Below are 24,340 nucleotides of genomic sequence, written 5' to 3' on the forward strand. Positions count from 1 at the left end.
AGGATGCAGTTGTGTGCAGACATGGTAATCTGTCTGGGCAGATTTCTGGTCGAATTCTTCTTTAGTGCTGCTGAGTAGTGCCTTTTGGAAAGAGAAGGTCAAGGGAATGGAGTTCAGACAAGAGGGGTCAGTAGGCTGATGCCCTGGGCTAGGGAATGGAGAGCTGGGCAGTTGTCAGTTCTATTTCCCAATTGTGAACATAGGGTTGCAACTGTAGTTGAAGGTATGCAGAAGTGGGAGAGGTGGAATATATAGGACTTGGGTCCTCCCCCAACCCTGGGCCACCCCCTAGAAGGCTTTGTTGCTAGACATGTTCTTCTTACCCTGGGAATTGATGTTGGCTTTGTCCTCATTTGGGATGTCTTTGTTCTCGGCTTCTTTGTTAAAGGCTTCAGAGGCCTCGGTCTGGACCTTCTGGTCCTCTGGCGTCTCCTTCTGGTCTTTGCAGCACTTGCCACAGTGGCAGCACTTGGCACAGCCATACATAAGGCAGGCTACATGGCTGCACTGGTTCTGGCAGCCGCTGATGGTCAGGGAGATAAAGTGGTCCCAGGGCTTCAGCGAGTGCATCCAGGAAGGCAGGAAGTTCCAATCTCGGAGTTTCTGGGGCAAGATATGTGGGTAGTGGGACTGCAGTAGCTGGAGGAAGACGACCAGAAGCAATAGGAAGGCAATGGGCACTCCAACGCCTACCAGCGCCTGCCAGCCGGCCAGAGAAAGGCCAAATACTGCCATCGGTATTAGAAAGAAGAAGACAATCAGGTAGAAGACTGCAAACCAGCGGTATTTGGCAGAGATGTTGCCCAGGCCCTTGGCCAGGCGGATGGGAAGGCGAGTGAAAGGAATTGGGTACCACAGCAAGATGCCGGAGACATTGAAGAAAAAGTGGCACAAGGCTATCTGGAGTGAACTCTTCAATGTGTTGCCTGGGCTAGCTAAGGCAGCCAGGATGGCAGTGGTAGTGGTGCCAATGTTGGAACCTAGAGTGAGTGGATATGCCCTCTCAATGGTTATCACTCCCATACCAATCAGGGGAGTCATGGCTGATGTAAACACGGAGCTGCTTTGCACGATGAATGTCATGCCTGCCCCCACAAGAATGGCCAAGTAACCAGTCATCCATGCAAAGGGAAATGAGAAATCAGTGTTAATGGTCTTCTTGATGACAGTAGCCACCTTCCCCTTCAGCACAGATGCCAGGAGCTTGATGATTATGACCAGACAGCCACAGAGAACAAGCAGGGAGATGATGAGCAGGATGATGCCCACAACAAGATCTGGTAGGTTGAAATTCCCAAAGATGTGCTGGCATTTAGCAATGTTCTCCGTATGGGTCACATTCTTAATGGTCCAGATGTGGATACCATCTGTCCAACAGAGGAAAGGGGAGGTACAGTTGTCAGGTAAGGGGACTGTGACATTCATCAGAGTCATGTTGGTAAGAGTTTTGCACCAAATCTTGATCAGACTCTTGTTCTGGGCTGTAGGATCATTCATTGCAATTTGGTGGATAATGCTTTTATCCAGCTGGATAATGAGCTTTGTGAAGGGATCTGTAAAGACTTTCAGAAGGGCTTGGGAATCTTCCCTGTTCTTGAAGTGGAAAGTGTCCACCACAAGGTTGGTCAGGATCTCCAGGTAGTGGGCGATGACCTCTAGGGCAAGAGAACCAACACAGATAACCAGTTGAAGAAGTCGTGGACAGTGGCCCCTGCAAAAGCCCTTCTGAATTCATTTCTGTCTCCTGCCTGCATCAGTGCCACAACGGTGTTAGTGATGGACGTTCCGATGTTTGCCCCCATAATGATGGGGATGGCAGCTCTTACAGTCAACAGTGAGGAGGCCACCATGCTGACAATGATGGATGAGGAAGTGCTGGAGCTCTGCACCATTACTGTCACCAGAACACCAATCACCAACCCTGCCACAGGGTTGGACAGGATGGAGTTTTTGCTAAAGAACTGCCCAGCCACTTTTCCTCCAACCAGCTGGAAAGCACTGCTGAGGACATCCAAAGAGCACACAAACAAGTACAGAAACCCTAAGAGTATAATTAATTGCCCAATACCCTGGAGGACACAGAGAATCTTCCCTTTAGTGTCTCTCTCGGACCACTTAATTCCAGTGTCCTGGAGTTCAGGCAAGTCCCAGGGGTCATCCACCTCAGTATGCTCCTCAATCAAGGCTACTGTAGAATATGAGGGCAGAAGTTCAATCTTGGAAGCAGGAGACTCATTAATGGCTTTGTTGATGCTCTTGTCAGTTTTGTTGATGTTCTTGTCATTGGCTGGTATGGGAGATTGCAAATTCAAGTCTCCTTCGATATATTTCTCGGAATTAGGCTGTGCATTTTCTAATTCTGACCAAGGAGTCATTGCAACTCTGAATTCGAGTTTGAAAGCCATCTGAGTGTGGTTGAGTCTCTTTTTCTTTGATAATTCTGGGTCTATAAAGCCTGAGAAGAAAGCAATCAGAAATTGCTGGGAACAGTTGGGAACCACAACCACACCTGCTTTTTTTCTCTTTTAGAAATACAAAGGAGTGTGTGTGTGTGTGTGTGTGTGTGTGTTAAAATGATTACTACAGGGGCTGGGAATATGGCCTAGTGGTAAAGTGCTTGCCTTGTATATATGAAGCCCTGGGTTCGATTCCTCAGCACCGCATATATAGAAAAAACCAGAAGTGGCGCTGTGGCTCAAGCAGCAGAGTGCTAACCTTGAGCAAAAAGAAGCCAGGGACAGTGCTTAGGCCCGGAGTTAAGTCCTCAGGACTGGCAAAAAAATTTTAAAAAAAAAGATTACTACAGGCTTGGAGTGTGGCTTAGTGGTAAAGGGTTTGCCTAGCATTCATGAAGCCCTGAGTTCGATTCCTCAGCACCACATAAACAGAAAAGTCCTGAAGTGGCACTGTGGCTCACTTAAACACAGAGAGTCTCAAGGACAGAGCCCAGGCCCTGAGTTCAACCCACAAGACCAGCAAAAAAAAAAAAAAAAAAAAAGAAGACTACTACAGTCAACCTAATTAACATACCCATCCCTTCACAGTTGCCTTTTAGGTTTTTCTTTTATGGCAAGAACATTTACAGTTTAGATATACTCTTGTCAAATTTCATGTATACATAATTATTAATTATAGGCATCATTAGAGTCGTAGAACTATTCATCTTACAACTGAAAAATTTAGATCTGTTCACATAAATATCATTTTGACATCCCCTGGCCCAAGACAACCAGTGTTCTATTCTGATCCTATGAATTAGACTTCTTCAGATTGCATGTATCATTGATTTCTTGACTATTTCTCTTTTTCTGTCTAGCTTATTACACTTAGCACAATGTCCTCTAGGTCTATCTGTGTTGTTTCAAATGCTTCTTTTTTTTTTTTTTGCCAGTCCTGGGCCTTGGACTCAGGGCCTGAGCACTGTCCCTGGCTTCCTTTTGCTCAAGGCTAGCACTCTGCCACTTGAGCCACAGCGCCACTTCTGGCCATTTTCTGTATATGTGGTGCTGGGGAATTGAACCCAGGGCCTCATGTATGCGAGGCAAGCTCTCTTGCCACTAGGCCATATCCCCAGCCCTCAAATGCTTCTTAAGGCTCAATAATACTCCATTGTACTTATCAATACATACGTATCACATTTTTTATCAATTCATCAGTGGGTGAACATTTCAGTTGTTTAATATTGTGGCTATTGTGAATAATATTGCAATGAACATGGGTTGTAGATATCTCTTAGAGACACTGATTTCATGTCTTTTGAATACTTACCGAGATGGGACTACTGGATCATATTGTAGCTTAGTCATATTTGATTACCTGAAACTCCAGAATTTTACTTACACATTAGTTAACTGAGGTAAGTTAGCCAATTTCCCTCTCTATATTTGCTCTAACAATTCTATAATAAATGTCTATTTTGTGAAAATCTCTATACATCTGTGAAAAAACTGAGATCTTATCCTTCACAATAAGGAGAGAATGCAGTCAAGAATTCAGTTGTAAGGGCTGGGGATATGGCCTAGTGGCAAGAGTGCTTGCCTCATATACATGAGGCCCTGGGTTCGATTCCCCAGCACCACATATACAGAAAATGGCCAGAAGTGGCGCTGTGGCCCAAGTGGCAGAGTGCTAGCCTTGAGCAAAAAGAAGCCAGGGACAGTGCTCAGGCCCTGAATCCAAGCCCCAGGACTGCCCCCCCCCCCCCCCCAAAAAAGAATTCAGTGTATATCCTACAGAAATAAGAAAAGTGAAGGAAGGAGTGGATTTGGAGGAATGGGTGAGAATATTGACAGGGGTCATGAGGATTAAGACATTATACTGCTTTATTGAAATAGCAATTCATTTGTACAGCTACTTAAATACTAATCATTTTTAAATAAATGGTTATGGTGAGTAAGAATTACATGCTTTTAAAAGTTCTAATTTTACAACCGGGCACCAGTCACTCACACCTGCAACCTTAGCTACTCATGAGACTGAGGTCTGAGGACTGAGATTCAAACCCAGCCCAGACAGGAAAGTCTGAGATTCTTATGTCCAATTAACTACCAAAAGGCTGGAATTGGAGCTGTGGCTTGAGCACCATCCTTGAGGGGGAAAAAAGCTGAAGGACAGCTCCTAGGCCTCAGGTTCAAGCCCCAGTACTGTTACAGAAAACAATTATAATTATAATGTTATTCCCAACTATTTTTTTAAATAAAATATCGTACCTTTGTGTGTGGGGGGGGGGGGGGGCGGGGAGGGCGCGTGCGCATGCGCCTGTCCTGACGCTGGTTACTGTTCCTGAGCATTCTTTGCTTGAGGCTAGCACTCTACAACTTGAGCTAAACCTCTACTTCCAGATCTTTTTAGTAGTTTATTGGAGACAAGAGTCTCATGGAGCTGGATGCCTGTGGCTCACACCTGTAACCCTATCTATTCTGGAGGCTGAGATCTGAGGATTTTGGTTCTAAATCAGCCTGGCAGTCTGAATTTTGTTGGTCATTGTGTTTGAACTAAGGGCCTGGCTGCTGTCCCTGAGCTTTTATCACTCAAGACTAGCACTCTACCACTTTGGATCACAACACGACATCCCCGTGAGACTCTTATCTTCAACTAAGCACCAGAAATGATAGAAGTGGAGCTGTGGCTCTATGGTAGAAATCCTGAGCAAAAAGGCTCAGGGACAACACCCAGGCCCTGAGTTTAAGCCATAGGACCAGCACACACACAAAGGGTCTCATGGACTTTCCTGCCTGTACTGGCTGGCTTTGAACCATGATCATCAGATCTCAGCTGCCTGAATAGACAAGATTACAGGCCTGAGCCACTGGCACCCAGTTGAGAGAATTCCTTTTTATTTATTTGTTCCCCTCAAATTTTGCCAGAGGCAAATACTGAAAGAAAATGTTCAAAATGAGTAAGAACTAGGGTCTACAAACATGTAAAGAACATTAACAACTCAAAAATAAGCTAATAACCCAATTTAAAAATGGACACAATATTTTACAAAAAAGAAATACCAAATAACTGATAAGAACAAGAAACTCCCAAATTTCATTATTAGGAAAATGCAAATTAAAACTCAAATGAGACATCAGTATATACCACTGTCATGACTGAAATTCAAAAAGTGATCATAACTTATGTTGAAGAGTATTCAAAGAATCTAGAATGCTCACACACTGCTAATGGGATTGTAAAAATGTATACTTTGGAAAAATGTTTGGCAATTTTTTTTTATAAATTGAGATGTATAGTTACCATATGACATATCAATGTTATTCAGTATGTATTTATCCAAGATAAATGTAAGCATTTGTCCACAAAACTGCATGAATATCCATTTAGGCTTTTTTTTTTTGGGCCAGTCCTGGGGCTTGGACTCAGGGCCTGAGCACTGTCCCTGGCTTCCTTTTGCTCAAGGCTAGCACTCTGCCACTTGAGCCACAGCGCCACTTCTGGCCATTTTCTGTATATGTGGTGCTGGGGAATCGAACCCAGGTCCTCATGTATATGAGGCAGGCACTCTTGCCACTAGGACATATCCCCATCCCCCATTTAGGCTTTAATTACAGCTCCAAACTGAAAACCATCCAAAGGTTCATCAAGTAAAAAGGTAAATAACTTAAGGGTATGTGCAAAAATGAATTAATACAAGGCCATGAAATAATCTCAAAAATATTATGTTGAGTGAAAAGACTCACAGATAGAAACAAGAGAAATAGGATAAAAGGCAAAAGGGCATGCTGGTTGCTCAAGCCTGTAATCCTAGCTACTCAGAAGGCTAAGATCTGAGAATCATGGTTCAAAAGCAGGCTAGGCAGGAAAGCCCATGAGACTCTTCTCTCTAATTAAACATCCAAAGGCCATAAGTAGAGCTGTGACTCAAATGGTAGAATACTAACTTTGAGCACAAAAGCTCTGCAACAAGGCCTAGGCCCTGAGTTCAAGCCCTGGTACCTGCACCCATGCGTGAACCACGTATACACACACACACACACACACACACACACACACACACACACACAGAGAAAACCCCAGAATATTGCAGATAACAAACCAGGATGATGAGTGTGAGGGAAGTAAATAAATATCTAACTTAAAGTGGTTATTCCAAAGGACAGTTACCCCATAGAGTAGTCATCCCATGGTACATATATTTGTCAGAAGTCATTCAAGTATATAGTAAAATTGGTCCTTTTATAATTGTGCATTAATCAAGTGCAATTAAAAAGTTGTTTCTAGGGGCTGGGAGTATGGCCTAGTGGTAAAGTGCTCGCCTCGTATACATGAAGCCCTGGGTTCAATTCCTCAGCACCACATATATATAAAAAAAAAGCCAGAAGTGGCACTGTGGCTCAAGTGGTAGAGTGCTAGCCTTGAGCAAAAAAATCCAGGGACAGTGCTCAGGCCCTGAGTTCAAGCCCCAGGACTGGCAAAAAAAAAAACAAAAAACAAAAATAAAAAGTTGTTTCTAGTTGAAAATATTTTAATTTAATTTTAGTTTAGTTTAGTTTAATATTTTGATGCACAAGTGTGCATTAAGCATAAAACATAATATAATATATATTTACTACTGTGCCTGAAAAGATTGTAACTTTTTTGTCAGTCATAGGGCTTGAACTCAAGGCCTGGACAATGTCCCTGAGCTGTTTTTTGCTCAAGGCTAGTGTTTTTCCACTTAGAGCCACAGCTCTGCTTCCAATTTTTTTTTAATTGAAGGTAACAGTTTCCTGCCTCCTGAGTAGCTAGAATTAGAGGAGTTAGGCACCAGTGCTCAGCTTGATTTTAACCCTTTCCCTGAATTTGTTTTAGTTTCTTTTCTATTTAAAGAAACAATTATAGAAATGTATCACAGGCTGGGAGTATGGCCTAGTGGCAAGAGTGCTTGCCTTGTATACATGAAGCCCAGGGTTCGATTCCCCAGCACCACATATATAGAAAACAGCCAGAAGTGGGGAGGTGGCTCAAGTGGCAGAGTGCTAGCCTTGAGCAAAAAGAAGCCAGGGACAGTGATCAGGCCCTGAGTCCAAGGTCCAGGACTGACAAAAAAAAAAAAAAAAAAAAAAAAAAAAAAAGATATTTATCACATCCATCAGTCTTACTTTCCTGTTCTAGAAGAAATGGTTGCCATGAATCATCATTTTCATTTTGTTTTGTTTTGTTTTGCCAGTTCTGGGGCTTGAACTCAGGGCCTGAGCACGGTCCCTGGCTTCTTTTTGCTCAAGGCTAGCACTCTGCCACTTGAGCCACAGCGCCACTTCCGGCTTTTTCTATACATGTGGTGCTGAGGAATCGAACCCAGGGTCTCATGTATACGAGATGAGCACTTTACCACTAGGCCATATTCCCAGCCCCTGAATCATCATTTTCTATATATGTGAATCTCTATACAATATTTTTCATGTGCTTATATTTTTATAAGATAATATTATATAATGCATTCTATTTCATAATTTTATTTTTTGTCAGCATTATAGTTGATTCCCATATATATAGAAGTAGTTTGTTATTTTTTAACTGCTGAGGTCATTTTAATGCCTTGAATAAATAATTTGTTAGTAGAGCAGGCTTATTTTGGCTCACAGTTTCAGAGATTTTAGTCCATATTCGGTCCTGTTGCTTTGGGTTCTAAGGTAAGGCAGTTTATCATATGACAAAGGACACTGTTTACCTTGTGGTAGCAGGGGGCATAGAGAAAGAAAAGTGAGGACTGTGTCCCAATGTCCCCTTAAAAGATATCGCCCACTTATCTAATTTCAGTCTACTAAGCCTCTGCCTTTTCTCAGTGGTGGCACAAAGTAGCAATCTAAACTTTTAACACATAGGCCTTTAGAGAACACTTAGTAAACCATAGTAGATTATTGCACTTTTCTTTCTAGGATATGCTGTGATGAGCTTCCTTATGTATGCCTATTTGAGCACAGATCAGCTTTTTTAATTTTACTTAGTCTTGGCAAACTATTCTCTGATGCAGTCATACTAATTTCACCAGTAATCTTCCTGTGAAAATACTTCCTATGCAAATACTCAAAAGTACTTACAGTTAATTAGTAGTATTATATTTCAAGCTTAGGTGCTTAATGTGCTATCTAATTATTATTTCTTTGGAATTTCCCTTATTTCTAGTACGTTGAACATGTTTTGATATTATTGGCCCTTAGGATTTTATCACTGTGAATGCAATATCTTTGCAAATTATTTCTTATATTTTGCTTTTATTCTTGTTGATTTTTTTGGTAACTAATATATACTCTTAAGACTAGATTCTTTATCTGGTAACTGTTTATAATGTCATTTATAGGAAAAATATTTCCATATGTACATATATATATATGAGAGAGAGAGACTAATTCATATGCCTTTTCATAGGTTAAGCCTTGCTACAGACTAGTAGTAACAACAGCAGCTTGAAAGTTGTTAAAAAGGCAGATTCCTTTTTTTTTTTTTTTTTTTTTTGCCGGTCCTGGGGCTTGAACTCAGGGCCTGAGCACTGTCCCTGACTTCTTTTTGCTCGAGTCTAGCACTCTACCTCTTGGGCCACAGCACCACTTCTGGCTTTTTCTGTTTATGTGGTGCTGAGGAATCGAACCCAGGGCTTACATGCATGCTAGGCAAGTACTCTACCACTCAGCCACATTCCCAGCCCAAAAATGCAGATTCCTTAAGCCTACTTTAGACTTCTGGAATCCGAATCTGCATTTTAACAGTAACCAAGCAACTTGCATATAAATTAACTATTTTACAATACTGGAGCAAATAATTAAAAAAGGAAAAAAGCAAACAGTTTTTTCTCAGGGGTAGCAGGTCTGTAGAGCCCGCCTATCTTCTGCTTCTTTCTCAGAAATACAGCTCTGTTTCTTAAAAATAAATATCTGTGAATTCTCACTTTAAATGTCACAGATATGTATTAAGATTTCAGGAACCAAAGGAGCCATTAGAATCTCTTATGTAAAATTGGATGTGTATAGCAACCCACAGTGAAACTGGTAAAGTGAAAACATACCTATTTATCTGATTCTGATAGAAACAGCAATGAAAGCTGCACTGTCATGCAACTCAAACTGCAAGCTTTGGAAGACTTGTTGAATACTGTGAGGAAAGAAAGGAGTTTAGTTAGCAAGCACAATCCATCAAATGTTTTCTTTGTTCATATATGCCTCTGTAGTTGAAATAGCATGCTACAGAAATTAACAACAACTAGAATCAATGGAGGAAATTACCTAGACTTGTACATGTTGTAAGATTTGTGATGACTGGTGTGTAATAACACGATTTGTTGAGAAAAACTGAATGTTTGGCTGTGTATACAGAGAGCATCAAAAGAGCATATGAGGGGCTGGGGATATAGCCTAGTGGCAAGAGTGCCTGCCTCGGATACACGAGGCCCTAGGTTCGATTCCCCAGCACCACATATACAGAAAACGGCCAGAAGCGGCGCTGTGGCTCAAGTGGCAGAGTGCTAGCCTTGAGCGGGAAGAAGCCAGGGACAGTGCTCAGGCCCTGAGACCAAGGCCCAGGACTGGCCAAAAAAAAAAAGAGCATATGAGTATAGCTGGAAGTCACAAAACTATACCTTAGAACATACTGTTTTCTCCAACATGATAGATGTGATTCCATTGACTATAACCACCTCACTGTGGGGATATTGGAGGTATTTACTACTCATTAGACATTCCCTAGGCTTCCTGGAGTGTACATCACATTGGGTGGGGCCAGTATGTTATGAGAATAGGAAACATGTCTTTTCTGATGTGAAAAATTTACTTTTAAACTCTCTCTTTCTCTTGATCTTCTCTAGCAAACACAGAGCTCATGAGTTGCACGTGACACAGCTACAAAGTAGTTCAACACTGTGTGACCAGGTACAGAACATCTATCCATTGATCCACATTGGACATGTAGCATGAGTGAGAAAAAAAAACTGTTTGTGTTAAGCTACTGAGATTTGGATATTGTTTGCATTGTAGCACAGTACCAGTTCTATAGCACAGTCGATTTGGTATCATTAATATTAGCTAACAGTATTGAGTGCTACTCTATTCCAGGCATCGAGAGCTAAGTTTCATATACATTACCTAGTATTTCACAAGTCTTCTGAGACAATATTATCATGTCTTATATTATGATCTAGGGTTATATTATGACTAATATGTATGATATATGTGGCAGCTCTAGATCATACATATTAGTATATACAGTAGATAGATAGGTAGATAGATAGGTAGATAGAGCTATACATAAAAGTCTGTATTATATTGTGAAAGGATGGTTTCCTTCTTTCTTTCCTTCCTTCCTTCTTTCTCCCCCCTTCCTTCCTATATACTACAAATGTTGTCTCTCCTTCTAGCTAAAGTCAATCCCCCTACATGGAGTCTGGATGCCATCACTTCATACTTTACATTATTTATTATCCTTTCAATCTCTGGAATCTGCATTCTTTCTCCATCTGTTCAGTTTGACCCCTCAGTACTCTCACATCTCCTCAAGTTTCACAGAAGCCTTGTATCATATTCTATCTCCGGTCTCTAAAGCTATTTCCCTATTCTATCTCCTATCTCTAAAGCTTTTCCCCTCATGCCTTTCCTCCAGATAACTTCCACTGTCTATTCCACCATCATTTTTTTTCCCATCACCATACCAAACAGTTCTTTTCAACACCACTAGCGATCACCATATAGTGAATTTCAGTGGACATTTTGTTTTCACTGATCTGTTCACAGACATGACCTAATTGACCACACCCTCTTTGTTGAGACACTATGAGTCTCCCTTTCTGGTGACTCTTCAGCTTCATCATCTTTTGCTCAGCCATTTAATTTTTAATTCACGTCTCTTTTGCTTCCATTCTACAGTCACTTTCCAACTTTCACCTGTTCCTAAGGCTGTCATCACCTTACGGACCCAGGCATTCCCTAAGTATGTAACCTCCATCTATTGGGGGTGCTGCTATCTAACTGCCTGCTCAGTTCAACCCCTCCACTTTAAGGGCTTAGTATGCTCAAGGCTGAGCTCATTATAGTCTCTGGATTCCCATCTCCTAACTGCAGCCTCCTCTGCTCTTCCCTCAGTGATTTCCACATCTGCAAATTACTCTACCCTCTTCTATTGTCTATGTTGAAAAGCTGAACATAGGGTTCCCTTAATCTAGAAATGTGCTTTAATTCTGCAAACAGCATAGCCAACTTAAGTAAGTCTAGAAATTCCAATTTTCTCATAGTGATTATCACAATTCCTTGAAAATGAATATCAAATCCTCTTCAAAATAATTTAGAGGGCTGGGGCTGGGAATACGGCCTAGTGGCAAGAGTGTTTGCCTCGTATACTTGAAGCCCTGGGTTTGATTCCCCAGCACCACATATATAGAAAACGGCCAGAAGTGGTGCTGTGGCTCAAGTGGCAGAGTGCTAGCCTTGAGCAAAAAGAAGCCAGGGACAGTGCTCAGGCCCTGAGTCCAAGGCCCAGGACTGGCAAAAAATAATAATAATAATTTAGAGAGGTTTTTTTGCTGTTGGTCTAAGAGTTATTCCATAGTCAAACATTGTCCTAGGGATAACTAATAAGACATTTCCTGTGGGTCAATGCACTGGACTGCAAGACAATTTGGCTGTGTAAACTGTCCATCTGAATACTTGTAATGGATTGGAACCCTTCTCATTGGTCTAGTTTATTTTCCACAAAGTAGCCAAGCCAGCTGAATTATTTGAGAAACACATAACTTATTAATTCACTCTATTGCTTAGAACCTCTCAATGGATTTCCATTGTCCTTAGTACACAATTTCAGAACCCCTAACAGGCTACAAACCTTGCCATGTTACCTGGAACTGGCCTCTGAGTTTCTAGAAAGAACAATACTGTGAGCCTTTGGGCACAATTTGCTCAGAACAGAATTCTCTCATTTTCAGCTTCTCTTCAGTTATTACATTGAAAGTACTGTCTTTAAATACACCTTTCTAGGGGCTGGGAATATGGCTTAGTGGTAAAAGTGCTCGCCTCGTATACATGAAGCCCTGGGTTCAATTCCTTAGCACTGCATGTATAGAAAAAGCCAGAAGAGATGCTGTGGCTCAAGAGGTAGAGAGCTAGCCTTGAGCAAAAAGAAGCCAGGGACAGTGCTCAGGCCCTGAGTTCAAGCCCCAGAACTGGCAAAAAACAAAACAACAATAAATACACCTTTCTGAACATTGAGTCAATGATTCTGGTTAAACATTTTCTTAACACCCCCTCCTCATTTTGCTTGGGACATAAATGAGTATTTGTGCAAGAGGTAATTTACCCTCCCCTTACCATGTTTTTTGGTGCTGGTACTGGGTCTTGAACTCAGGGTCTGGATGTGTTAGATTTATTGTTCAAGGCTGGTGCTCTGTCACTTGAACCACAGCTCCACATCCAGCTTTTTGGTGGTCGATTGCAGGTAATCTCACTGATTTTCTTACCCAAACCAGCTTCAAACCGCAATATTCAGATCTCAACCTCTTGGAACTCAGCCTTAGCTAGGAATATGAGTGTGAGCCACCAGTGCCCGGCTCCCCTCACCATTTTTAATAAGAATTCACAGAGAAAGGTTTGGTAAATGCTCTAATATCCATAATGAATTCAGGGCTGTTTGAATCCATCTCTAAGAGCTCTTGCCCAGAATTAGCACAGATACATAAATCTAGTCCTAGAAGATAGCTTCCTGCTTCTTTACCACGGCCAAGTGCCAATGCACAGGAAACTAAGGTTTGACTACAAACATATATCCCCAGGCAAATTTTATACACCTCTGCTTTTTCCTCTTTTCAGGAGGAGAAAACTATACAGTTCAGACCACAGACTGGACTACCTGAGCTGGGCTTCTGCTCTCTTGAGGTAAAATCTGCACATGTGAAAATAGGGATGACATTAACCACTTTTCAGGGTTGTCCTAGCAATCATTCGCTTACTAAATATTTAATTATAATTATATGCTATGTCTTGGTTGACATGCCTAGAGGGCTGGAGCTACAAATGTGATTTGGTTGCAGAACGTTTAGGAAAATGCCTATTACGGTTTGCCCGTTTATAGTGTTGTCATAACTGAGTATCGACGTGTACATGCGTCACAAACCTCAAGTTAGCGAACTCGTGAGATTTGTGATTCTTCTGTATGGAAAAACGCTAAGTTCCTGCAGGACTTGTGTTTCGCCCAGCAGAATCGCGCAGACTTAGCTGGCTGCCCGCCCCCTGCATCTGCGCCTGCGCCAGACGAATCACAGGGCTCCCGCCTCCCATAACTGACACGTGGCCACCTTGCGCCGCTAAGCTCCGCCTCCGTTGCCCTAGCGGCTGTTTGTTGACTTCCGGTAGCACAGTAGTAGCTGATGCCAAAGGGGTCGTTATGGGGGGCCGGGGGGACTCCGCGGCCTGCGTTGGAGCTAAATCACTATTTTAGGCCCGATCCAGCCGCTCTGGGGGAGTTCCCGGACCAGCCTTTCGTTTCTAGTCCGGCCCTAGGCATGGGAGAGCCCAAGATGCTTGTGCCCGGTGAGTTACGCCGGTGGTGGCGGCGGGCGGGAGGGAGGGTCCGCGGGCGGGCGGCCGGGCCGCCTGGCTCCGCCTCTGGGCCAGCCCCATCAGAGTAGAGGCCCAAACTTTGGCGCCATATTGAGGCGGGAGCTTTAACCTCGCCTGAACTACCGAGGGGGAAGGGAGGGGCTGGGAACCTTGGTAAAAGCGGAACCCATCTTTCTCCTAGTATAAATAAAGTTTTCGACGAGGTTCTCGAAGGTTGGGGCAACGTTTATCTTAGCAACGTGGGTATTTATGGCGCGGAGTGGGAGAAGGAATGAAGTAAAAATAAATGGAGACGAATTAGAGAAGAGGGAACTTTTAGCCCGTTTTATTTTATTCTTTTACCCCCTCGAGCTGTACAGTTTAAAATACATTCGACACTGAGACCCATCACTGCTTGATTACTGTGTAAGGGCTATAACGGCAAAGCTAGAAGTAGAGCCCTGCCAGCATTGAGCAGAAAAAGCTAAGAGTGTGAACCCCCCCCCCCCGCCCCCGCATCAAGGGCCTGAGTTCAAGCCCCAGTAGCCAGTAGCGTCACAATTTAAAAAAAAAAAGGAAAGCCTATTGTGACCTACTAGTTTTTTTTCCCTACTAGTTTTCTGACCCACCAATGGATCACAACTAAAAATGATTTCGAACATAATCATTTATTCATTGCAATAAAGATTACATTTTATGTTATATTGTAGGCTTAAACCCTTAAGTAGTGTTCATTTACATTTATTAGTAGAACTTATATTCACTACATTTTCCTTTCTGGTACTGTGTAGTTTATGTGTGATTGTCCACTTTTGAGAATTTCCCAAAAGGTGAATCTGGCCTCCTGTTTCATGTGGTATATATAGTGTGTATGTGAGAGAAAGAGGAGAAAGGGGAGAGAGATTAAATGGTTATTAGCAATTGATAGAGGGCAGATGATCTTTTCAAAATAGTCTTGGACCAAAACAGTCTGTGTATATGACTCAGATTAATTGATAACTTAAGAACTGAAATAAACTCAAGATTTTTGTTACAGTGTGAATAATTTTTTCTATCCTGCCCCAAGATTTATAGGTATTTATTTGGGATTATCAGTAGGAATATAACCCCTTGGGCTAACCATTCCTTCTCTTGCATGAGAATGAGGAGTTTTTCCTTAGAAAAACTAAACCAAAAATAATTCAAGCTACTTTATTCAGGTCTTGCCTCAAATGTCCTGTTGATGGTAAAAAAGAAACTCCATACTGGCCTGTTTCTGGGTGTGAAAAAACTACAATTAGCAGCCAGACCATGAGCTGCTAACCAGAGTGGGAGATACTAATTACACTAGCTCACTCTACTGAACAAAAGTTCATCTAGTGACAGAAAGCTATTACCACAGATGATACTTTCCTTATGAAGTTTCATTTCTCACCTATCAGCAAATAAATAAAACCTGTTAAATTTAGTAAATTCCATAGGTCAAACTAGAATGAAGTCTGAAGAGGAAGACTAAATGAAGATGAAAGAAGAGTGACTTAAAACCATGCACTGAGTCAAACCTATTACAAGACAAAGACTTTGTATGGGTAAATTACTGAGTATTTTAATAAAAAGGCAACACATAAAATTTGTGTAATACAAGCTGTCTTGTACTTGCAGATTCGGGTGCTGTGTTTACATTTGGAAAAAGTAAATTTGCTGAAAATATTCCCAGCAAATTCTGGTTTAAAAATGACATACCTGTATGTCTTTCATGTGGAGATGAACATACTGCTATTGTTACAGGTATTACAGTCCTAAATTAAGATAATACTTAGACAGTCCTAAATATTACAGATGTGGTGTTTTAAATAACATAGACAGTATTTGTCAGAAAATTCTTTTTACGTTTTTGTTTGCCAGTCCTGGGGCTTGAACTCGGAGCCTGAGCACTGTTCCTGAGCTTCTTTTTTTGCTCAAGGCTAGCACTCTACCTCTTGAGCCACAGTGCCACTTCTGGCTTTTTCTGTTTATGTGGTGCTGAGGAATCAAACCCATGGGCTTCATGGGTGCTAGGCAAGCACTCTACCACTAAGGCACATTCCCAGCCCTGTCAGAGAATTCTTTACAAATCAAGTCACCTAGTCTTTTCAACTTTGTTACCTTAGTTTGTGATTTTCTCTACATACAGATTTCTTGTGATAAATCTATTTCAGTATAATAAAAAAATGTTACTGCCTAGTCTTAGAAAAATTACACATAGTAGAATCGACCCACATCAACAATGTAAAAGCAATATTGTAAAGTATCTTTGCTGGGCACTGTGGCTCATGCCTGTAAACTTAGCTACTAGGGAGATTCTTGTCTCCAACTAACCACTGGGGGGGGGGGACAAAAAACGAAACCTGGAACTGGAGCTGTGGCTCAGAGTGGTAGAGTACTAGCCTTGAACAAAAAGAGCTTAGGGGGCTGGGGATATAGCCTAGTGGCGAAGAGTGCCTGCCTCGGATACACGAGGCCTTAGGTTCGATTCCCCAGCACCACATATACAGAAAACGGCCAGAAGCGGCGCTGTGGCTCAAGTGGCGGAGTGCTAGCCTTGAGCGGGAAGAAGCCAGGGACAGTGCTCAGGCCCTGAGTCCAAGGCCCAGGACTGGCCAAAACAAACAAACAAACAAAAAAAGAGCTTAGGGACAGCACCTAGCCCTGAGTTTAAGCCCCACAACTGACAAAAAATAAACAAAAATTAATATATATGTCTTTTTGTTGCATTTAATTGCTTCATCCCATTATTTATATGAAGAATGTTTCAGTTTGCTAATTTTTCTCTCCTATTAGGAAATAATAAACTTTACATGTTTGGCAGTAACAACTGGGGACAGTTAGGATTAGGATCACAGTCGACTATGAACAAGCCAACATGTGTCAAAGGTTTGGGGTCATCTTTATTATTTTATATACTCAACAAGCTGCATAAAAGCCTTTTTATACTGATTGTGTACTTATTTAACATAATAATATTTAGATGTTTATTTTGTAACACTTCATTGAATATTGTTAACATTTAATTTTATTCTATATGTGAAATTCAACTACTTATATGTTAGAATCTAAAAAATTATTGATTTTAAAGTCAGGGACCAGAAAGGAAGCTTGATCCTATAGTGCATTTGCGCATCCAGGGCTTATTTTTGTGTTTTACTATGTATATGTGTATGTGTATACATACATAATAAATATCTACACGAGACATAATGTTTTGGAATTTTGTTCACTTTCTCTTTGATATCACAGTTATATGTCAGTTGGTTTTATAAAATGCAATTTTATCTTATAGTATATTAAAACATTGACTTTATGTCAGATACACTTGATTTTAAATCTCAATTCTGAAACTAAGGATATAGTCCAGTTGTAGACTGTATGCTTAGCATGAGCAGGGCCCTAGTGCTATCCCCAGTACTACAATAAGTAAGGAAATCTCACTTCTACCACTTAGTTACTACTTGGCCTAGATCATTTATTTTCCTATTCATAAAATATTTTAATTATTATATTCTTGTATATTTAGCTCTTAAACCTGAAAAAGTGAAACTTGTTGCTTGTGGAAGGAACCACACATTGGTTTCAACAGGTACAGTATTCAATCTTTATGACTTCCTACCTAGCTTTTTTTAACATAATTTTTATCATATATCATGATATATATTTTACATACCTTATGCATTTGTATATATATTTATTACTTAATCTACATTTATATACTTAATATATTTATAAATTTTATATACTACTAAACATTGTTTTTTATATTTATATATTATTTATTACATATTCTATATTTAGTAATATAATGTCTTGTTTTATTTTTGCCTGTTCTGGGGCTTGAACTCTAGGCCTGGGAACTCCCTGAGCTTCTTTTATTCAAGGAGAGCACTATACCACTTGACCTACAGTGCCACTTTCAGTTTTCTGGTTAATTGGAGACAAGAATCTCACAGATTTTACTGCCCAGGCTGGCTCCTAACCATGATCCTCAAATCTCAGTCTCCTGAGTAGCTAGGATTACAGATGTAAGCCACTGGCACCTGGCACATATTATATTCTTAAATTACTATATTATATAGTAATTATACTCATTACATGAAGTAAGAATATGTTAATAGAAGGCCCTGTAAAATTACTGTAAGTGCTATTTTGTCATTAAAATGTGTTTAGTATAGCCAGGCACTGATGGCTCATGCCAGTTAATCCTAGCTACTCAAAAGGATGAGGTCTCAGAACCATAGTTCAGAGCCAGCCCAGGCAGAAAAGTCTGTGAAACTCTTATCATCAGTACATTTTTTTTTTTTTTTGCTATGGCTGAAGTGGTAGAATGATAGCCTTGAGCAAAAAAAAAAAAAAGAAAAAAAGAAAAAAAAGAAAAAGCTCAAGGACAGTACTGAGGCCCTGAGTTTAAGCTCTAGGACCAGCAAAAAATGTGTTTAGTAGTTACTTACCTTTGTAAATATATACATCAATGTTAAGTGATTGAAGAAAAAGCTTTTCTTGGATCATATCAAGAAACATCATGTCCACCTGTGGTAATATCTCAAGGGCTCGTTACTTCTTTCTGTTACTTACTGACAGTAGGAGGAAGCCCATATAGACTCAGCCTGTGAGTCAGCTCACTTCTGGTCAAAATCTAAACAGAGGGCTGGGAATATGGCCTAGTGGTGAGAGTGCTTGCCTCGTATATATGAAGCCCTGAGTTCGATTCCTCAGCACCACATATATAGAAAAGGCCAGAAGTGGCGCTGTGGCTCAAGTGGCAGAATACTAGCCTTGAGCAAAAAGAAGCCAGGGACAATGCTCAGGCCCTGAGTCCAAGCCCCAGGACTGGCAAAAAACAAGACAAAACAAAAAAAACCCCAAAATCTAAACAGATTTTTCTTTTGTGTGTGGGTCTGTGTGTGTGTGTGTGTGTGTGTGTGTGTGTGAGAGAGAGAGAGAGAGAGAGAGAGAGAGAGATGACACTTATTCTAAAATTTATATAAAAACAAAGGACCTTACCAGTTCTTCCTATAGTTTCCTCTCTCCCAGTTGCTTTTTTCTTCAAAATATTCTTTCTTGCCAAACTCTTCTCTCCCTCTCTACCTTAGTTCATACTGTCCTTCACTGTTAATAAAGGAAATCTGCAGTATATATTCACCTGTCTCGTGAATAGTATAGCTGTAGCATGCTAATGTTTCTTTTCCATATATAGAAAAAGGCGGCGTGTATGCTACTGGAGGAAATAGTGAAGGGCAATTGGGACTTGGTGATACTGAAGAAAGAAACACTTTTCATCAAATTAGCTTTTTTACGAACCAGCATCAAATTAAGCAGCTCTCTGCTGGATCTAATACTTCAGCTGCACTAACTGGTAAATGAAACATTTCCATTTCCATCTGGGCCATATCTTTTCCTTTTAACTAGAATATACCAATTCAGTAAACTCAAGGTAGTTTCACTCTTAAGTTTTTGTCAGTTGACTCCCTTCCAGAAAACATTTACAGTACAACTTTAATCTATATGTATATTTTGAATAAGAATGTCATTAATTGTGTACTTAGAAGGTAATTGTACTACTTTGAATATTCTTTTTTTTATTGCTGTTGTTAGTCATGGGGCTTGAACTCTGGGCCTGGGTGCTGTCTCTGAGCTCTTCAGCTCAAAGCTAGCACTCTACCAGTTGAGCCACAGCACCATTTCCAGTTTCCTGAGTGGTTCGTTGGTGATAAGTCTCACAGACTTTTCTGCCTAGGCTGGCTTTGAACTGTGATCCTCAGGTCACAGCCTCCTGAGTAGCTAGGATTATAGGTGTGAGCCACTGGTGCCAGTTTTGAATATTCTTAGGTATTAGTTTCTTATTATAATTATCTTATTAATGCATATTCTTTTTTTTTTTTTTTTTGGCCAGTCCTGGGCCTTGGACTCAGGGCCTGAGCACTGTCCCTGGCTTCTTTTTTTTTTTTTTGGCCAGTCCTGGGCCTTGGACTCCGGGCCTGAGCACTGACCCTGGCTTCTTCCCGCTCAAGGCTAGCACTCCGCCACTTGAGCCACAGCGCCACTTCTGGCCGTTTTCTGTATATGTGGTGCTGGGGAATCGAACCTAGGGCCTCGTGTATCCGAGGCAGGCACTCTTGCCACTAGGCTATATCCCCAGCCCCCCCTGGCTTCTTTTTGCTCAAGGCTAGCACTCTGCCACTTGAGCCACAGCGCCACTTCTGGCCATTTTCTGTATATGTGGTGCTGGGGAATTGAACCCAGGGCCTCATGTATACGAGGCAAGCACTCTTGCCACTAGGCCATATCCCCAGCCCCCTAGTTTCTTTCTTTTTTAAGTTTTAGTAAGGATTTATTTTAGTATGACAGGATAAAATAGGAAGAAATAGAAACAAAGAGAAACATCTCCTGCTCCCTACAAAGGAAATGGGAGTAAAAGACTACTTAGTTCCTATTTTCAGTTATTTTATCTGCTTTATTTAACCACTTCAAAGGTTAATTCATTAAAAGATAAATCAAGATGCATTGTATTCATAAACTGATTTGTTGATTGGCAACTCTTTTGTACAGCTACTTAAAGATAATAAAATATTTTTACACTTGATCTTAGCCAAAAGGCTGAGAAGTGATAAGATAATAAAATATTTTTAAAACCTATATTAACAAGATAGGTGTAAATACATATAGATAATTCCTTTATAAAACACTTATCCTACTAAGTCTTACCTGTAAACCTAGCTACTCAGGAGTCTGAGATCTTAGTATCAAGGCTCAAAGCAAGCCCAGACAGAACAGTTTATGAGACTCTTGGCTCTAATTAATCAACAAAAGCTAGAAGTGAAACTGTGGCTTAAATGGTAGAGGACTAACTTTGAGCACAAAAGCTCAGGCATGGAGCCCAGGTCCCGAGTTTAAGCCCCAGGACTTGCAAATACACATAAAGCACAATAAAAACACGTCTATCCTACTTTAATTTTTCTCTATGTTAAAACACCTGTCAGATAGGACATAAGTTAGGGTTGGAGGTGTGGTTCAATGGTATTGTGCCAGTCTAGTAAGCATAGCCCTGAATTCAAACGTTGATAAGGACAGACATGTTAACATGCTTTTGAGATGTTATGTTTACAAGTATCTTTTCAATTTCTGAAGCTAGAGTTTGTGTTTTCTGGTATAAATAATAATAAAAACTACTGAAAAACATTTTTTTTTCTTTTTTGCCATTCTTGGGGCTTGAACTCAGGGCCCTGCTATCCCTAAGCCTTCTGGCTTTTTCTGAGTAGTTTATTGGAGATAAGAGTCTCATGGACTTGCCTGCTAGGGCTGGCTTTAAACTGAGATCCTCAAATATATCATCCTTCCGAGTAGCTAGGATTACTGGTGCCTGGCTAGCATATTTTTTTTTCTTTTAATACATCATTTCCACAGTTTACTCAAACTTTTCCAGTCCCTTTTGACTTGAACTTGCTTTTGATCTGGAGATGTTGAGTGTGGTTCAAACTTCTCTCAGTTCAGTGGCAGGTAGACTACTCGGAAAGAAGAACACAAACACTTCTGTTTAGAAACATTAGAATGAGACAAGGTGATTCTAGGAAATGGCATACTGTGTTTGCTATTAAGATAAAAAATATGAACATAAGTGAAATTTACAATCAACCCATTCTTTTTTTTTTTTTTTTTTTTTTTGGCCAGTCCTGGGCCTTGGACTCAGGGCCTGAGCACTGTCCCTGGCTTCTTCCCGCTCAAGACTAGCACTCTGCCACCTGAGCCACAGTGCCCCTTCTGGCTGTTTTCCATATATGTGGTGCTGAGGAATCGAACCCAGGGCTTCATGTATATGAGGCGAGCACTTTACCACTAGGCCATATTCCCAGCCCCCATTCTTTGTTTTTTATCCTTAAAGAGTGTTTCACAATTGAGGGCTGGGAATATGGCCTAGTGGCAAGTGTCCTTGCCTTGTATACATGAACCCCTGGGTTCTATTCCTCAGTACCACATCTATAGAAAAAGCCAGAAGTAGTGCTGTGGCTTAAGTGGTAGAGTGCTAGCCTTGAGCAAAAAGAAGCCAGGGACAGTGCTCAGGCCCTGAGTCTAAGCCCCAGGACTGGCCAAAAAAAAAAAAAAAGAGTGTTTCACAATTGAAATTGAAACTCTTAAATAACCAACTGGTATAAATAGTACTTTTCTTTTAGGACACTTGATTTTTCTGTATAAAAATGAAATGGTTTGAAGAAGCTGGGGTTGGTTGGTTTTCTACTACCAAGTTCGAGTTAGGAGGAATAAGTTAGTTAACAATTTGAAAGTACTAGAGTAGAAGAGTTTCATTGTTCCCGACACAAAGAAATGATAACTTAAAAAGTGATAGATATGCTAATTATCTTTATTTCATCATTATACAATGTAATCATCTGTTTTGGAACATTGTGTTATATCACATAAATGATAGGACTGTGTGTTAAAAATAATAAACTAGCCTGACACGGGTGGTTCATGCCCATGATCCTAGCTACTCAGGAGGCTGACATCTTAACCATTCCCATTTGATGCCAGCCCAGGCAGGAAAGTCTATGAGACTCTTGTCTCCAATCAGAAAACCAGAAGTGGAGCTGTGGCTCAAAGTGGTAAAGCACTACTAGCCTTGGGCATAAAAGCTCAGAGACAGCACCCAGGCCCTGAGTTCAAGTCCCATGACTTACAAAAATAAAAGCAAAAGTGAGAATAATATAAACTAAAGGAAGTTAAAGTCAGAAGAGAAATAATCTGTTGGAAGTATAACTACCTTAAAAGCTGCATTACCTTTTAAAGTCTGTTCTCCCCATATTTTCTTTGTAGAAGATGGAAAACTTTTCATGTGGGGTGACAATTCAGAAGGACAACTTGGCTTAAAAAATATCACTAATGTGTGTGTTCCTCATCAAGTGACCATTGGTAAACCAATTAACTGGATCTCTTGTGGATATTACCATTCAGCCTTTGTAACAAGTAAGACATAATGTTATGATGAATGCATCATATCATCATTTCTAGGTTATTACTATATGAGTAATTAATAAAAGAAATAATGTGGGGCTGGGAATGTGGCTTAGTGGTAGAGTGCTTGCCTTGATCAAAGAAGCTAAGGGATAGTGCCCAGGCCCTGAGTTCAAGCCCCAAGCCTGGCAAAGAAAAAAGGAAGGAAGGAAGGAGGGAAGGAAGGAAGGAAAGGAAGGAAGGAAGGAAGGAAGGAAGGAAGGAAGGAAGGGAAAAAGAAAGAAAGAAAGAGGGGGAAGGAGGGAGGGAGTGAGGACAGACAGAAACAAAGAAAGCAAGGAAGCAAGCTTGCTAGCTTTGATCCATGAAATGAAATTTTTTGGATATGTTTTAAGTCACACTATTTCCCCATTTCTGTAATGAGTGTTTCATAATTTCAAACTATCTCTGACATGATAGCATTTTAAGTTAAATTACCTATGTTCTCAAATTTTTTAGACCCTTTTGGTATTAAAACCAAGATCAATGGGTCACTTTCCTCCAGATCCCGTTAATTCTATACTTTGACCTATCTACTCCTGTTCTGATCATTTTTTCATTATTTCAAATAACTTTCATTGTGGGGAGTCAGAATAACAATTAGATGGCCAAGAAGAGGGAAGTATGAAAAAGTTCTTTTGGTAGGATTTTTCTCAGTATCCCCAGGGTTGCTCTTTCTTGGACCCTCTAGCAATCTTTTAGCCTTAAAAGTATTAGACTCTATTATTGTCTTCATCTATTACTAGTAATAATAGAAATACCATCATGGCTTTTATTGGATTGATGGTTTTTCTAAAATTAAAAACATCTTAGTGAAGTACTTTTTATTTTGCTTTGTTTTTTTGCCAGTCCTGGGGCTTGAACTCAGGGCCTGAGCACTGTCCCTAGCTTCTTTTTGCTCAAGGGTAGCACTCTACCACTTGAGCCACAATGCCACTTCCGGCTTTTTCTGTATATGTGGTGCTGAGGAATGGAACCCAGGGCTTCATGCATACAAGGCAAGCACTCTACCACTCGGCCATATTCCCGCCCCTTAGTGAAGTACTTTTATGGACCTTCTTAGGCATCTCTACATCTTTATTTTATACATTTACTCTTTATTCCATAGATCACAGTTCATGTTTAGGAAAGTGCTAACTGACTGGTTCCAGTGCCCTCCAGATTTACTAGTCAATTAGTAGTAGCATGACACTATGATCAAGCAAACTTGACTTTGTTGATATTGTTTACTACTGTATCCCTGGTGATAATTATGCAATGATGGAGCAAGTTAATTGTACTAATAAACTCTGATTCTGCTATTAGGGATACAAGTAGGATTGTTTACCTTAACCTATAATGACTACATT

At 40.6% G+C, this 24,340-nt stretch overlaps 2 protein-coding genes across 4 annotated transcripts in view; one reads left to right on the forward strand and one right to left on the reverse strand.

The window, feature by feature from the left end:
* Positions 1-288: 288 nt before the first annotated feature.
* LOC125343178 (sodium-dependent phosphate transport protein 2B-like) lies at positions 289-2,375 on the reverse strand. The gene is given in 2 exon segments (XM_048335444.1): positions 289-1,658; positions 1,661-2,375. Coding segments are annotated over 2 exon segments (2,085 nt in total).
* An 11,445-nt stretch (positions 2,376-13,820) lies between these two features.
* Positions 13,821-24,340, forward strand: part of Rpgr (retinitis pigmentosa GTPase regulator) — a 53,254-nt gene continuing 42,734 nt past the window's right edge. For 2 of the 3 annotated variants that reach the window (XM_048335850.1, XM_048335851.1), the window contains exons 1-6: positions 13,821-13,988; positions 15,639-15,764; positions 16,797-16,889; positions 17,530-17,592; positions 19,204-19,362; positions 22,815-22,964. In XM_048335850.1, coding sequence (XP_048191807.1) covers positions 13,826-13,988; positions 15,639-15,764; positions 16,797-16,889; positions 17,530-17,592; positions 19,204-19,362; positions 22,815-22,964 — 754 coding nt within the window. In that variant the 5' untranslated portion in view covers positions 13,821-13,825. The remainder of the gene's footprint in view (positions 13,989-15,638; positions 15,765-16,796; positions 16,890-17,529; positions 17,593-19,203; positions 19,363-22,814; positions 22,965-24,340) is intronic. The other variant, XM_048335852.1, reaches the window with a different exon arrangement.

Source organism: Perognathus longimembris, chromosome 28 (assembly GCF_023159225.1).
Source record: "Perognathus longimembris pacificus isolate PPM17 chromosome 28, ASM2315922v1, whole genome shotgun sequence".
Lineage (NCBI taxonomy): Eukaryota > Metazoa > Chordata > Mammalia > Rodentia > Heteromyidae > Perognathus > Perognathus longimembris.